Below are 16396 nucleotides of genomic sequence, written 5' to 3' on the forward strand. Positions count from 1 at the left end.
ATTTGTGGGTTTGCGGTCAATTCATTTCACTATCATATGAAAAAGTAGCAAGGTCTTCATCATTCAAACAAGACTCTAATAATGATATCTACAATACGCAAGAACCCCATTAGTTGATAAAATGAAAGACTTTTCACTGAAGATGTTGAGATATGACATAATTTATCAGATTCTCGTATCCAGAGCAACATACAGTAGTGAGTGAATACATTCTCATCCTGGTCCTCCATGGGAATTGAACCCACAACCCTGGCATTGCAACTGCCATGTTCTACTAACTGAGGAACACAGGATCATTGCATAAGCTGGATATAAAGCACCATGGTTACCATTGTTTCCCCAGCGCCATGCCTGAGGTGTAAGATAGTGGTGAACTGCACCAACCCCAACACCATATCCCTTCTGGCCGCCCTGGAGAACGTCATGAAGTTGTACTCCATACGACCTGTCATGAACCTCTCAACCCCCACCAACATCAGCATGTACTTCACTCTCTACGGCATCCTGGGTGTGGTAAGGAGTAGTAGGACAGCATCCCTTTCAACTAGTTCACCTGAGGAGACATACCATTAAATCCATCAATGTATTTGACATGTGCTATATAGTTCTGAATGTTCCTCCACATCATGTTTTGTAGATCCATTGAAAATGTGGCTTTATTGCCTTTACTTTGTATCCTACAACAAAAAGTAATTCTCTTCTCAGGAAGAAAAAGCACAACTGTTGAACACATACATTTGGCTGGTGAAGGTAAACTTATTTTTTTTAAATTATTTTTGCAAATATATGTACACAGTGTATGGGAGTCATTTTTGCACTTTGGTTTCTCATTCTCCTACAGAACGTTACTTCATGTTACATATTTGTTAGGGCACACAACATCCATTCACCAATATGTACTGGATAGCAAAAGTGATATATATTTGGTTAAAACTAAAAAGTATATTGTATCTTTGACTGTAGAACAATCCTAAACATCAGATTATAATTTTGAATGCTGCTTACAAACATATTGTATTGTTGCTAATATGTTGTTTCAGGAATGGGAGAATGAATTTTTCAGCTGGGACCCAGTCCAATGCGGCTCTACCAATATTTCTCTCCCCAGGGAAAGGTTCTGGTCACCAGATGTGGTAATCAATGAATTGTGAGTTAAACATCTCTATAGTCTATATAGATACGATATACTTATTTTATTTTTATGAAACATTGAATTTGGTCTTACTGCTATTAGCCCATAGAAACACATTGAATACCAGACTAACACATGGAAAAACACAATCAAAAAATTATGAAAAGGAAGTTTGTTTTAAAGTGTCTGTCCTGTATCTGAGAGATAAACGAAAGATCAGGAAATGTATAATTTTTTTGACCCATATTTAAACTCTTTTTTTGGCACTAAAACTGATTCAATATACACTGAACAACAATATAAAGGCAACATGCAACAATTTCAACGATTTTACTGAGTTACAGTTCATATGAGGAAATCATCAATTGAAATAAATTCATTAGACCCTAATCTATGGATTTCACATGATTGAGAATACAGATATGTATATATTGATTACAGATACCTTAAAAAAAACATACAAAATGGGCCTCAGGATCTCGTTGCGGTACTTTTGTGCATTCAAATTGACAATTGATCAAATTAAATTGTGTTCGTTGTCCGCAGCTTATGCCTGCGCATACCATAACCCCACCGTCACCATAGGGCACTCTGTTCACAATGTTCACAATGTTGACATCAGGAAACCACTAGCCCTCTGCGCTTGTGTGGCCGGTTGGATGTACTGCCAAATTCTCTAAAACGACGTTGGAGGCAGCTTATGGTAGAGAAATTATCGTTTAATTCTCTGCCAACAGCTCTGGTGGACATTCCTGCAGTCAGCATGCCAATTACACGCTCTCTCAAAACTTGAGACATCTCTTGTGACAAAACTGCACATTTTACAGCGGCCCTTTATTGTCCCCAGCACAAGGTGCACCTGTGTAATAATCATGCTGTATAATCAGCTTCTTGATATGCCACATGTGTCAGGTGGATGGATTACCTAGTCAAAGGGTAAATGCTCTCTAACAGGGATGTAAACAACTTTCTGCAAAGATGTCAAGGCAAAGGGTGGCTACTTTGAAGAATCTCAAATATATATATATTTTTTTTATTTCACCTTTATTTAACCATGTAGGCAAGTTGAGAACAAGTTCTCATTTACAACTGCGACCTGGCCAAGATAAAGCAAAGCAGTGTGACACAAACAACAACACGGAATAACATGGAATAAACAAACATACAGTCAATAATACAACAGAATAAGTCTATATTCAATGTGTGCAAATGAGGTAGGACAAGGGAGGTAGGCAATAAATAGGCCATAGTGGCGAAATAATTAAGATCAGGAATTGGCTTTGGGGGTTACCAGTGAAATATACCTGCTGGAGTGCGTGCTACGGGTGGGTGCTGCTATGGTGACCAGTGAGCTGAGATAAGGCGGGGCTTTACCAAGCAAAGACTTATAGATTACCTGGAGCCATTGGGTTTGGCGACGAATATGAAGTGAGGGCCAGCCAATGAGAGCATATAGGTCGCAGTGGTGGGTAGTATATAGGGCTTTGGTGACAAAACGGATGGCACTGTGATAGACTGCATCCAGTTTGCTGAGTAGAGTGTTGGAGACCATTTTGTAAACGACATCGCCGAAGTCAAGGATCGGTAGGATAGTCCGTTTTACAAGGGTATGTTTGGCAGCATGAGTGAAGGATGCTTTGTTGCGAAATAGGAAGCCGATTATAGATTTAATTTCGGATTGGAGATGTTTATGTGAGTCTGGAAGGAGAGTTTATAGTCTAACCAGACACCTGAAGGGCATGCATTTAGTTTTACTTGCATTTAAGAGCAGTTGGAGGCCACAGAAGGAGAGTTGTATGGCATTGAAGCTCGTCTGGAGGTTAGTTTACACAGTGTCCAAAGAAGGGTCAGAAGTATACAGAATGGTGTCGTCTGCGTAGAGGTGGATCAGAGAATCACCAGCAGCAAGATCGACATCAATGATGTATACAGAGAAAAGAGTCGGCCCGAGAATTGAACTCTGTGGCACCCCCATAGAGACTGCCAGAGGTCCGGACAACAGGCCCTCCGATTTGACACACTGAACTCTGTCTGAGAAGTAGTTGGTGAACCAGGCGAGGCAGTCATTTGAGAAACCAAGGCTGTTGAGTCTGCCGATAAGAATGTGGTGATTGACAGAGTCGAAAGCCTTGGCCAGGTCGATGAAGACGGCTGCACAGTACTGTCTTTTATCGATGGCGGTTATGGTATCGTTTAGGACCTTGAGAGTGACTGAGGTGCACCCATGACCAGCTCGGAAACCAGATTGCATAGTGGAGAAGGTACGGTGGGATTCGAAATGGTCGGTGATCTATTTGTTAACTTGGCTTTCGAAGACCTTAGAAAGGCAGGGTATGATAGATATAGGTCTGTAGCAGTTTGGGTCTAGAGTGTCTCCCCCTTTGCAGAGGGGGATGACCGCGGCAGCTTTCCAATCTTTGGGGATCTCAGACGATACGAAAGAGAGGTTGAACAGGCTAGAAATAGGGGTTGCAACAATTTCGGGCAGATAATTTTAGAAAAAGAGGGTCCATACTGTCTTTCAGATCATCAGCTATCTGGATTTGGGTAAAGGAGAAATGGGGAAGGCTTGGGTAAGTTGCTGTGGGGGGCGCAGGGCTGTTGACCGGGGTAGGGGTAGCCAGGTGGAAAGCATGGCCAGCCGTTGTAACGGCTGTCGAAGTCGTTCTCCTCCTCAGACGAGGAGGAGCATGGATCGGACCAACACGCAGCGAGGTATGTAGACATAATGAATTTAATTATAATAACGAATACGAAAATACAAGACAAACTACAAAACAACGTCAACAGACCTGAACATGCGAACTAACATAAAACGAAGAACGCACGAACAGACTAAACAAAACGAAACAGTACCGTGTGGTGCACAAACACAGACACAGCAACAATCACCCACAAACAAACAGTGAGAACAGCCTACCTTAATATGGTTCTCAATCAGAGGAAACGTCAAACACCTGCCTCTAATTGAGAACCATATCAGGCAACACATTAACCCAACATAGAAACACATAACATAGACTACCCACCCCAACTCACACCCTGACCAACTAAACACATACAAAAACAACAGAAAACAGGTCAGGAACGTGACAGCCGTAGAAAAAGGCTTATTGAAATTCTCGATTATCTTAGATGTAACGGTGGTGACAGTGTTAACTAGCCTCAGTGCAGTGGGCAGCTCAGAGGAGGTGCTCTTTTTCTCCATGGACTTTACAGTATCCCAGAACTGTTTGGAGTTTGTGCTACAGGATGCAAATTTCTGTTTGAAAAAGCTAGCTTTTGCTTTCCTAACTGCCTGTGTATATTGGTTCCCACCTTCCCTGAAAAGTTGCATATCGCGGGGGCTATTCAATGCTAATGCAGTATGCCACAGGATGTTTTTGTGCTGGTCAAGTGCATTCAGGTCTGGAGTGAACCTAGGGCTATATCTGTTCCTGGTTCTACATTTTTTGAATGGGGCGTGCTTATTTAAGATGGTGAGGAAAGCACTTTTAAAGAACAACTAGGCATCCTCTACTGGCGGAATGAGGTCAATATCCTTCCAGGATACCCAGGCCAGGTCAATTAGAAAGGCCTGCTCGCTGGAGTGTTTTAGGGAGCGTTTGACAGTGATGAGGGGTGGTCATTTGACCGCAGACCCATTACGGACGCAGGCAATGAGGCAGTGATCGCTGAGATCCTGGTTGAAGACAGCAGAGGTGTATTTGGAGGGCAGGTTGGTTGGGATGATATCTATGAGGGTGCCCGTGTTTACGGATTTGGGGTTGTACCTAGTAGGTTCATTGATAATTTGTATGAGATTGAGGGCATCAAGCTTAGATTGTAGGATGGCCGGGGTGTTAAAACCTCAGGGTATGTGGGACGGCAGCGTCCCACCTTGTCAACAGCCAGTGAAACTGCAGGGCTCCAATTTCAAAACAACAGAAATCCCATAATTTAAATTCCTCAAACATACAAGTATTTTACACCATTTTAAAGATACACTTGTTGTAAATCCAGCAACGGTGTCCGTCCAAAGTGTCCGACGAAAGCACACCAAACGATTATGTTAGGTTAGAGCCAAGTCACAGAAAAAGACAGCCATTTTTCCAGCCAAAGAGAGGAGTAACAAAAAGCAGAAATAGAGATCAAATTAATCACTAACCTTTGATGATCTTCATCAGATGACACTCATAGGACTTCATGTTACACAATACATGTATGTTTTGTTCGGTAAAGTTCATATTTATATCCAAAAATCGGAGTTTAGGCGGGACGCTACTGTCTCACTTGGCAAAAAGACAGAGAAAATGCAGAGCGCCAAATTCAAATTAATTTCTATAAAAATTACTATAAAAATCTGACTTTCATTAAATCACACATGAAAGATACCAAATTAAAGCTACACTGGTTGTGAATCCAGCCAACATGTCAGAATTCAAATAGGCTTTTTGGCGAAAGCAAATGATGCTATTATCTGAGGAAAGCACCATTGTAAACAAAGAGAGAGAAGCATATTTAAATCAATAAAATTTGATTTGATTTGATATTTCAACCCTGCAGGTGCGACACAAAACGCAGAAATAAAAATATAATTCATGCCTTACCTTTGACGAGCTTCTGTTGGTGGCACTCCAACATGTCCCATAAACATCACAAATGGTTCTTTTGTTCGATTAATTCCGTCGATATATATCCAAAATGTCCATTTATTTGGCGGCGTTTGATCCAGAAAAACACCGGTTCCAAATTGTGAAATGTGACTACAAAATGTCTCAAAGGTTACCTGTAAACTTTGCCAAAAAATGTCAAACTACTTTTGTAATACAACTTTAGGTATTTTTTTACGTAAATAATCGATCAAATTGAAGACGGGATGATCTGTGTGATTAAAACCAACTGTAGCTAGCTTTCTGGTCATGCGCTTCTAACAAGCTGGACACTTCGAGTGACCCTCCTTCAAGATGGCCGTACTTCTTCATTAGACAAAGGAATAACCTCAACCAATTTCTAAAGACTGTTGACATCCAGTGGAAGCGGTAGGAACTGCAAGAAGGTCCCTTAGAAATCTGGTTTCCCAATGAAACCTCATTGAAAAGAGAGTGACCTCAAAAAAAAAATCTGAATGGTTTGTCCTCTGGGTTTTGCCTGCTAAATAAGTTCTGTTATACTCACAGACATGATTCAAACAGTTTTAGAAACTTCAGAGTGTTTTCCATCCAAATCTACTAATAATATGCATGTCTTATCTTCTGCGGATGAGTAGCTGGCAGTTTAATTTGGGCATGCTTTTCATTCAAAATTCTGAATGCTGCCCCCTACCCAAGAGAAGTTAAAAGCATGTCCCAGTTTAGGTCACCTAACAGCACAAGCTCTGAAGATAGATGGGGGGCAACCAATTCACATATGGTGTCCAGGGCACAGCTGGGGGCAGAAGGTGGTCTATAGCAAGCGGCAACGTTGAGAGACTTGTTTCTGGAAAGGTGGATTTTTAAAAGTAGAAGCCCCCTTTGGTGGTTCTATCTTGTCAGAAAATGTTATAGTTAGCAATGGAAATTTCAGCGTTTTTGGTGGTCTTCCTAAGCCAGGATTCAGACATGGCTAGGACATCCGGGTTGGCAGAGTGTGCTAAGGCAGTGAATAAAACAAACTTAGGGAGGAGGCTTCTAATGTTAACATGCATGAAACAAAGCACTGCAATTACTCAGACGCCATTCATTTGGCTCTACTACTACCAAACGTTGAGTTCTCTATATTTCTAGCATTACTATTGTTTCAGAGTACTTCATGATTTACGCATAGGATATAAAATAGCCATTGTAAAAAATCAGATATATATAGGTTAAACAGACAAGTTTTGGAGGGGAAGGATATCCTTACAAACATTTTAATTCTGTCCCTTTTTATTGCACTTGTAACTGATTCAGTCACTATTTAAATGACCATGGTTTGAAGTCGTCCCCCTATTTCACCCTGTTTTACAGTATGGACGAAAACAGAGCTCCCATCGTCCCTTATGTGTACATTAAGCACACTGGTATAGTGCGAGACGCCAACCCTGTCAGAGTGGTTAGCTCCTGTAACCTGGACATCTACACCTTCCCCTTTGACGTCCAGAACTGCACCTTCACCTTCAACTCCTACATCCACCGCGGTAAGACGTCAACGCAACCACGCTTTAGGACTAACTTGAAAATAAGGGTCCGATGCCAAACCCATCGCTCCTTCTCTCCCAAAAAAACATCCTGACTCTCTCTTGTGATCTGAAATGATGGGTATGAAACAGGGTTGTCCACTGAGTCCATTGAAGTATTTGATATGTTACTCGGTGTCAACCAAGGGATTTGTTTGGTGTTAGGCCCAAGTTTACCATCCCCTCAGTACAGATCATGTTCTGCTTCCATATAGATTTAGCCCATTCATCCCAGGATGACCCATTCCTTTATCTCCCCTGCAGTGTCGGACATAAGGATTATCTTAGGGAAGAAGGTGGAGGACATCCTGAAACGCTCCATTAGCGTGTTGTCCACTGAAGGGGAGTGGGAGCTGATGGACATCAAATCCAGGAGGTTCAATTTATCAGCACTCGATCAGGGAGAAAGCAACCCCTATGATGAGCTCTACTTCCACGTACGAACCCAAAGCACTGCAAATTCTCAGATGCCATTCATTTGGCTCTACTACTACAGAACGTTGAGTTCTCTATATTTCTAGCCAAACAATTGTTTCAGAGAGTACTTCCTGTTTCACACATATGATGCTAACCCAGATAATTATGGCTTTGTCATGTCTGAAATGGGAATATATTGCATAACACCAAATCACCCTTGAAGGTTGTCATTGACCGTTGTGTCTCTGAACTGTAGATTGTCCTGAGGCGCAGACCAACCCTCTACGTGGTGAACCTCCTGATCCCCAGCTTCTTTCTCATCACTGTGGATCTCTTCAGCTTCCTGCTGCCTCCCCAAAACGTGGACCGCTCCTCCTTCAAGATGAGCCTTATTTTTGGCTACTCCGTCTTCCTGCTCATCGTGAATGACCTGCTGCCAGTCACAGGAAGCACCATACCATTGATAAGTGAGTATGAGAGCCTCCCAGGTGGCGCAGTGGTCTAAGGCACTGCATCGCAGCGACAGAGCCCAGGCTCTGCCTCAGCCGGCTGTGACTGGGAGGTCCATGGGGGACGCAGAGCGTTGTCCGGGTTAGGGAGGGTTTGGCTGGCAGAGATATCCTTGTCTCATCATGCACTAGTGACTCCTGTGGCGGGCTAGGTGCAGTGCAGGTGTATGGTGTTTCCTACGGCACATTGGTGAGGCTGGCTTCTGGGTTGGATGTGCATTTTGTCAAGAAGCAGTGCGGCTAGGTTGGGTTGTGTTTCAGAGGATGCATAGCTCTCGACCTTAGCCTCTCCTGAGTCTGTGTGGGAGGTGCAGTGATGAGACAAGACTGTAACTACTACAAATTGGATACCGTGAAAAGGGGGTCAAAAAATGATAAGTGAGTATGAAAACATGTGTACTGGAAACCCCATTTTTGTCGTAAGTCGTAGATGTTCACTTTGTGTTATTTAATTAGCTGGTTAGGGGAAGTGTCTTTTTTTAAGTCCACTTCCTTTGTTCTCCTAAGAGTTGCTGAATATTTTCCTCTCTTCACCTCCCTTTTCCTCCTCCCGCCCATGCAGATGTGTTTTTCGCCATCTGCTTGGCTCTGATGGTGGCCAGCCTGCTGGAGACTATTCTCATCACCAACCTCCTGGTCGGCTCCAGTAACTTCCACCCAGTGCCTGGCTGGGTCCGAGTGCTCGTCCTGCGCTTCATGGGCACCCTCGTCTGGCTGCCTCAGAAATCAAGAGAGGACAAGATCATCCTCAATCCAGTTGCAGGAGGTACCCCTGATCTGATCCCTTCAGGGAGTTACAATTACACAGACTTTCAGGCAATTAGCAGATCCTTGTCTTGTCTTGTCCCAACCCAAAGCAATATTGTGAAGCATTCAATTATAGGCCTAAACAGTAACATAAATGCAGGTATCACCCTGAGAAATGTTTGCAGCCATTTGACAGTATTGTACTATCCAGGTACATTAATCATTTCCGTCTTTAGGAGGTACATTCAAAATGTCTCCTTTCTCCCATCCTTCCCTCTTTTCTCTAACAAACAGACTTGAAAGTCTGCCCTCCAGTGTCGGTGGAGAGACAGGTTCAAACAGGAGAACCAGGTGAGATGTGGGCAGAGGCAGGCGATCCAGCCCTGGCGGAGCTGAGGAATCTGGGCAATGACCTGCAGTCCATCCGCCTCCAGGTGGCCCAGCATGTGGACGGGAACCAGATCTCCCAGGACTGGATGCAGGTGGGCTACATCCTCGACCGGCTGCTGTTTGGCGTCTACTGCATCTTCATCACCTTCAGCTTCATCGTCATCCTCAGCATCTGGAGTAATTCGTACAACCAGTGATGTAATAAATAAAATAGGTGGTTAAACGCCATTCGTTGTGAAATAAGTAACGCTCCCTATATGTTCTTAGCATTTTTCCATGATAGGTGGCTAAATATTTGTGTAAAATACAAAATGTGTGGAAATAGTGCTTACCCTCCACTACCACCGCGTACAAGACTTAAGAGTCTACCATGTTGTCAACTGCTGTTTAGATTTAAAAACAATTACCTTAAAATTACCATAACTTTAACAATTGTTTGTTTGATCTTCTGGCTGCACTGAGTAGGTATGTTGACTTATATATTACTATATAAGAGGAAATATATTTTTATTTGTCAAATAAACATACTGTCACGAAAACCACTGTTTCATTACTAACAACAATTCATTGGGGTTATCTGAGATGTTTTCTGAATTGTAATGTTGATGGTGGATCAATGATGATGAAGATCTGTCACGCAAGACATGGATCAATGACATGCAAAGTAGGGGATCATCCAAAAACCACATCCTTGTTTGATTAGAGTGTCGACATACAGGAAGTTATTTTGGGGTATTTTATTAGGATCCCCATTTGCTGTTACAAAAGCAGCAGCTACTCTTCCTGGGGTCCATACAATGCTCTTAGTTTTAGAGATGTTCAGTTCTAGTTTATTACTGGCCACCCATTCCAAAACTGACTACAACTCCTTGTTAATGGTTTCAGTGACTTCATTAGCTGTGTTTGCTGAAACGCACATGGTTGAATCATCATCATACATAGACACACAGGCTTTGTTTAATGCTACCATGTTTAATGGTCATTGGTAAAAATAGAAAAAGTAGAGAGCTGCCCTGCGGTACACCATATCATACATGTTTGACATTACAGAGGCTTCCATTAAAGAAAAACACTCTAAGTTCTATTAGATAGATAGCTCTGAATCCACAATATGTCAGAGGTTGAAAATCCATAAAACATACAGTACCAGTCAAAAGTTTGCACACACCTACTCATTCAAGGGTTTTTCTTTATTTTAATATTTTCTACATTGTAGAATAATAGTGAAGACATCAAAATGATGAAATAACACAGATGGGATCATGTAGAAACCAAAAAAGTGGTAAACAGATTATTCAAAGTAGCCACCCTTTGCCTCGATGACAGCTTTGCCCACTCTTGACATTCTCTCAACTAGCTTCATGAGGTGATGTAGCACGCGCTCCAGCAGGTATATCTCTCTGGTCACCCCCAAAACCAATTCTTCCTTTGGCCGTCTCTCCTTCCAGTTCTCTGCTGCCAATGACTGGAACGAACTACAAAAATCTCTGAAACTGGAAACACTTATCTCCCTCACGAGCTTTAAGCATCAGCTGTCAGAGCATCTCACAGATTACTGCACCTGTACATAGCCCATCTAAAATTTAGCCCAAACAACTACCTCTTCCCCTACTGTATTTGTTTATTTATTTATTTTGCTCCTCTGCACCCCATTATTTGTATTTCTACTTTGCACATTCTTCCACTGCAAATCTACCATTCCAGTGTTTTACTTGCTATATTGAATTTACTTCGCCACCATGGCCTTTTTTTGCCTTCACCTCCCTTATCTCACCTCATTTGCACACACTGTATATAGACTTCTTCTGTTGTATTATTGACTGTATGTTTGTTTTATTCCATGTGTAACTCTGTGTTGTTGTATGTGTCGAACTGCTTTGCTTTATCTTGGCCAGGTCGCAGTTGTAAATGAGAACTTGTTCTCAACTAGCCTACCTGGTTAAATAAAGGTGAAATAAAAATAAAATAAAAAAATAACACAAGTTATATAACAAATGATTTGGGTGGGAGAGCTGAATGGAGGGAAGTTGGGACACCTGTTCCTTCGTGTGCTGAGGTGAACCCCCAGCTCATTTCCATAGCCCAGTACGTGTATTGTCTGCAGAGCTGTGGTACACTATCGTCCGATGCCCACTGGTTGCACTTGTTGCATAGGTTGGTACACCACAGCTCTGGGGTGAAATGTCCCCTAGGTACAGATCTAGGATCAGCCTCTCCTCCCCCAATCCTAACCTTAACCATTAGTGTGGAAAAGGATAAACTGACCCAGGATCAGCATCGATGGGCAACTTCCCCTCCACCACAGCCATTTACTGTGGCTCACGCCTGTTTTGAATCCAACCACCTGCAGGTAAAGTAGCTCTGTACCACAAGAGTTCACCTGCTCTACTGACCACCTCATTTGCCCCAAGGTTTATGGATCTCACTCATGGTCTTCTCTGTTGCTAGGAATATTGCTACAACACTTTAGTTTGATTGTACAATCAAGAATATCATTGAAACCTTGCGTCACTTCTAAGGGATCAGAGATCTTTGTGTCAGGAGATTGGTGTTGAAAATAGTCTGGAGCTGTGATTTTCTGAGGATTCTCCAAAAGCAACTTCATCTATATTCTTCGTAGTTGTCTATTTACCACCACAAACCGATGCTGGCACTATGGCCGCACTCAATGAGCTGTATACGGCTAGAAGCGAACAGGAAAAGGCTCATCCAGAGGCGGTGCTCCTAGTGGCCGGGGACTTTAATGCAGGGAAACTTAAATATGTTTTACCTCAGTTCTACCAGCATTTTAAATGTCCAACCAGAGGGAAAACAACTCTGGACCACCTTTACACAACACAGAGACGAGTACAAAGCTCTCCCTCGCCCTCCATTTGGCAAATCTGACCATAATTCTATCCTCCAGATTCCTGCTTAGAAGCAAAAATTAAAGCAGGAAGCACCAGTGACTCTGTCAACAAAAAAGTGGTCAGATGAAGCAGATGCTAAGCTACAGGACAGTTTTTCTAGCACAGACTGGAATATGTACCGGGATTCTTCCGATGTCATTAAGGAGTACAACACATCAGTCGCTGGCTTCATCAATAACTGCATCGATGAGGTAGTCCCGACAGTGACTGTACCTACATACCCCAACCAGAAAACATGGATTACAGGCAACATCCGCACTGAGATAAAGGGTAGAGCTGCCGCTTTCAAGGAGCAGGACTTTAACCCAGAAGCTTATAAGAAATCCCACTATGCCGTCCGACAAACTATCAAACAGACAAAGCGTCTATACATGACTAAGATCGAATTGCACTAAACCGGCTTCGACGCTCGTCGGATGTGGCAGGAATTGCAAACTGTTACAGACTACAAAGGGAAGCACAGCCGAGAGCTGCCCAGTGACACGAGCCTACCAGACGAGCTAAATTACTTCTATGCTCGCTTCGAGGCAAGTAACACTGAAACATGCATGAGAGCATCAGCTGTTCTGGACGACTGTGTGATCACGCTCTCCATAGCTGATGTGAGTAAGAGCTTTAAACAGGTCAACATTCACAAGGCCGCAGGGTCAGACGGATTACCAGAACATGTACTATGAGCATGCGCTGACAAGTGTCTTCACTGACATTTTCAACCTCTCCCTGTCCGAGTCTGTAATACCAGCATGTTTCAAGCAGACCACCATAGTTCCTGTGCCCAAGAACACTAAGGTAACCTGCTTAAATGACTACTGACCTGTAGCACTCACGTCTGTAGCCATGAAGTGCTTTGAAAGGCTGGTCATGGCTCAAATCACCACCATTATCCCAGAAACCCTAGACCCACTCCAATTTGAATACCGCCCCAACAGATCCAGAGATGATGCAATCTCTATTGCACTCCACACTGCCCTTTCACACCTGGACAAGAGGAACACCTACAGTATGTGAGAAGGCTATTCATTGACTACAGCTCAGCGTTCAACACCATAGTGCCCTCAAAGCTCATCACTAAGCTAAGGACCCTGGGACTAAACACCTGCCTCTGCAACTGGATCCTGGACTTCCTAAATGGGCCGCCCCCAGGTGATAAGGGTAGGGAACAACATATCCGCCACGCTGATCCTCAACACGGGGGCCCCTCAGGGGTGCGTGCTCAGTCCCCTCCTGTACTCCCTGTTCATTCATAACTGCACGGCCAGGCATGACTCCAACACCATCCTTAAGTTTGCTGATAACAGTGGTAGGCCAGATCACCGACAACGAAGAACAACCTATAGGGAGGAGGTCAGAGACCTGGCAGTGTGGTGCCAGGACAACAACCTCTCCCTCAACGTGATTAAGACAAAGGAGATGATTGTGGACTACAAGAAAAGGAGGACCGAGCATGCCCCCATTCTCATCGACGGGACTGTAGTGGAGCAGGTTGAGAGCTTCAAGTTCCTTGGTGTCCACATCACCAACAAACTAACATGGTCCAAACACACCAAGACAGTCGTGAACTGGGCACAACAAAATCTATTTCCCCTCAGGAGACTGAAAAGATTTGGCATGGGTCCTCAGATCCTCAAAAGGTTCTACAGCTGCACCATCGAGAGCATCCTGACTGGTTGCATCACTGCCCGGTATGGCAACTGCTCGGCCTACGTACGGTCCAGTACATCACTGGGGCCAAGATTCCTGCCGTCCAGGACCTCTATACCAGGCAGTGTCAGCGGAATGCCCTAAAAATTGTCAAAGACTCCACCTACCCTAGTCATAGACTGTTCTCTCTGCTACCACACGGCAAGCGGTACCGGAGCGCCAAGTCTAGGTCAAAGAGGCTTCTAAACAGCTTCTACCCCTACGCCATAAGACTCCTGAACATCTTATCAAATGGCTACCCAAACTATTTGCATTGACCCCCTCTCCCTTTATTTACGATGCTGCTACTCTCTGTTATTATCTATGCATAGTTACTTTAATAATAACTCTACGTACATATACATATTAACCTCAATTACCTCGACTAACCGGTGCCCCCGCACATTGACTCTATACCGGTACCCCCTGTATATAGCCTAGCTATTCTTCCTTTTGTGAGGTATTTTTCTTAAAACTGCGTTGTTGGTTAAGTGCTTGTAAGTAAGCATTTCACTGTAAGGTCTACACCTGTTTTATTCAGCGCATGTTACAAATAACTTTTGATTTGTTATGCCATGACATTGCATCAACATAAGTGGTTAACTATGCAAATTAGTCTGTATATATAAAATGTGTTGCCATCGTTATGGGAGTGAGGTAACAAAGCTTTGCTCTAGATAGTTCTTCAGCCAAACTGTAGGATTTAAACGGTCAACAGTAGTTTGCAAAAACTTGCAGCTTGCTGTTTGATGGCAGCCAAGGATTTGTCCAAAATGGAGGTAAATATCGTTCATTCTAATGCCTTTCGTGACAATTGGGGGTTGTACGTTACGTAAGTTGTGTGTCTGTGTGTTGTGATTCAATGCATTACTGTAACTGCTCAAAGCTTTTGTTAGGTCTCTTGTGGTAAATTAAGGTGTGAATTCTTATTGTAATTCATGGTGCTATACACATTGGGTTAATTATCAAACAGAACCTTGTGGGAACGTGTTACTGCTATTAGCCCATACTGTAGGTACAGTACATATTGAATAACAGATTCATTCATGGAAAAACACCGTTTTTTTTACTAGATCAGGGAATGTGAAAATGTTTAGACCAATATTTAACCTATTTAAAACTGCTTCCATGCAGTGGTGGAAAAGAACCCAAAAGTAAAGATACTTTAATAGAACATGACTCAAATCAAATCAAAGTGTATTTGTCACATGTGCCGAATACAACAGGTATAGATAGACCTTACAGTGAAATGCTTACTTACAAGCACTTAACCAACAATGCAGTTTAAAGAAAAATAATTAAGTAAAAAATAGATAAGTAAATAATATATATTTTTTAAAGAAGTAACTAATAAGAGCAGCACTAAAAACAATAGCGAGGCTATATACAGGGGGTACCGGTACAGAATCAATGGTTAGTTAAGGTAATTGAGGTAATATGTACATAGAGTTAGTGACTAAAAGAGGGGTGGGGCAATGCAAATAATCTGGGTAGCTATTTGATTTGCTGTTCAGAAGTCTTATGGCTTGGGGGTAAATGCTGTGAAGAAGCCTCTTGGACCTAGACTTGGCGCTCTGGTACCGCTTGCTGTGCGGTAACAGAAAGAGCAGTCTATAACTAGGGTGGCTGGAGTCTTTGACAATTTTAAGGGCCTTCCTCTGACACCGCCTGGTATAGAGGTCCTGGATGGCAGGAAGCTTGGCCCCAGTAATGTGCTGTGCCCTATGCACTACTCTCTGTAGTGACTTGCGGTCGGAGGCCGGAGCAGTTGCCATACAAGGCAGTGATGCAACCAGTCAGGATGCTCTCGACGGTGCAGCTGTAGAACTTTTTGAGGATCTGAGGACCCATGCCAAATCTTTTCAGTCTCCTGAGGGGGAAAATACTTTGTCGTGCCCTCTTCACGACTGTCCTTGTGTGTTTGGACCATGATAGTTTGTTGATGATGTGGACATCAAAGAACTTGAAACTCTCAACCCGCTCAAGTACAGCCCCGTCGATGAGAATGGGGGCGTGCTCGGTCCTCCTTTTCCTGTAGTCCACAATCATCTCTTTTTTGATAAGTGAAGTGAAGACACTTGCCAGTTGGTCAGCGCATGCTCGGAGTACACATCCTGGTAATCCGTCTGTTCTTACAGCCTTGTGAATGTTGACCTGTTTAAAGGTCTTACTCACATTAGCTACGGAGAGCGTGATCACACAGTCGTCCAGAACAGCTGATGATATCATGCTTGTTTCAGTGTTGCTTGCCTCGAAGCGAGCATAGAAGTAATTTAGCTCGTCTGGTAGGCTTGTGTCACAGGGCAGCTCGTGGCTGTGCTTCCCATTGTAGCCTGTAATAGTTTGCAAGCCCTGCCACATCCGACGAGCGTCGGAGCCGGTGTAGTACGATTCAATCTTTGTCCTGTATTGAAGCTTTGTCTGTTTGATGGTTCGT

The 16396-nt window shown here is 43.2% G+C and overlaps 1 protein-coding gene across 1 annotated transcript; it reads left to right on the top strand.

The window, feature by feature from the left end:
- The first annotated feature begins 321 nt into the window (after nt 1-321).
- LOC120053689 (5-hydroxytryptamine receptor 3A-like) lies at nt 322-9567 on the top strand. The gene is made up of 6 exons (XM_039000872.1): nt 322-513; nt 7070-7268; nt 7572-7744; nt 7981-8191; nt 8796-8999; nt 9275-9567. Exons 1-6 carry the CDS (start codon nt 322-324, stop codon nt 9565-9567), a joined length of 1272 nt encoding a protein of 423 aa, XP_038856800.1.
- Nucleotides 9568-16396: the final 6829 nt, after the last annotated feature.

Source organism: Salvelinus namaycush, chromosome 9 (genome assembly GCF_016432855.1).
Source record: "Salvelinus namaycush isolate Seneca chromosome 9, SaNama_1.0, whole genome shotgun sequence".
In the NCBI taxonomy this organism is placed as follows: Eukaryota; Metazoa; Chordata; class Actinopteri; order Salmoniformes; family Salmonidae; genus Salvelinus; species Salvelinus namaycush.

Coding starts and splice junctions, on each gene's coding strand:
- LOC120053689 (XM_039000872.1), top strand. CDS start 322: ATGGTTACCATTGTTTCCCCAGCGCCATGCCTGAGGTGTAAGATAGTG. Junction 7,745..7,980: donor ATGATGAGCTCTACTTCCAC/GTACGAACCCAA, acceptor TCTGAACTGTAG/ATTGTCCTGAGGCGCAGACC. Junction 9,000..9,274: donor CCTCAATCCAGTTGCAGGAG/GTACCCCTGATC, acceptor TCTAACAAACAG/ACTTGAAAGTCTGCCCTCCA.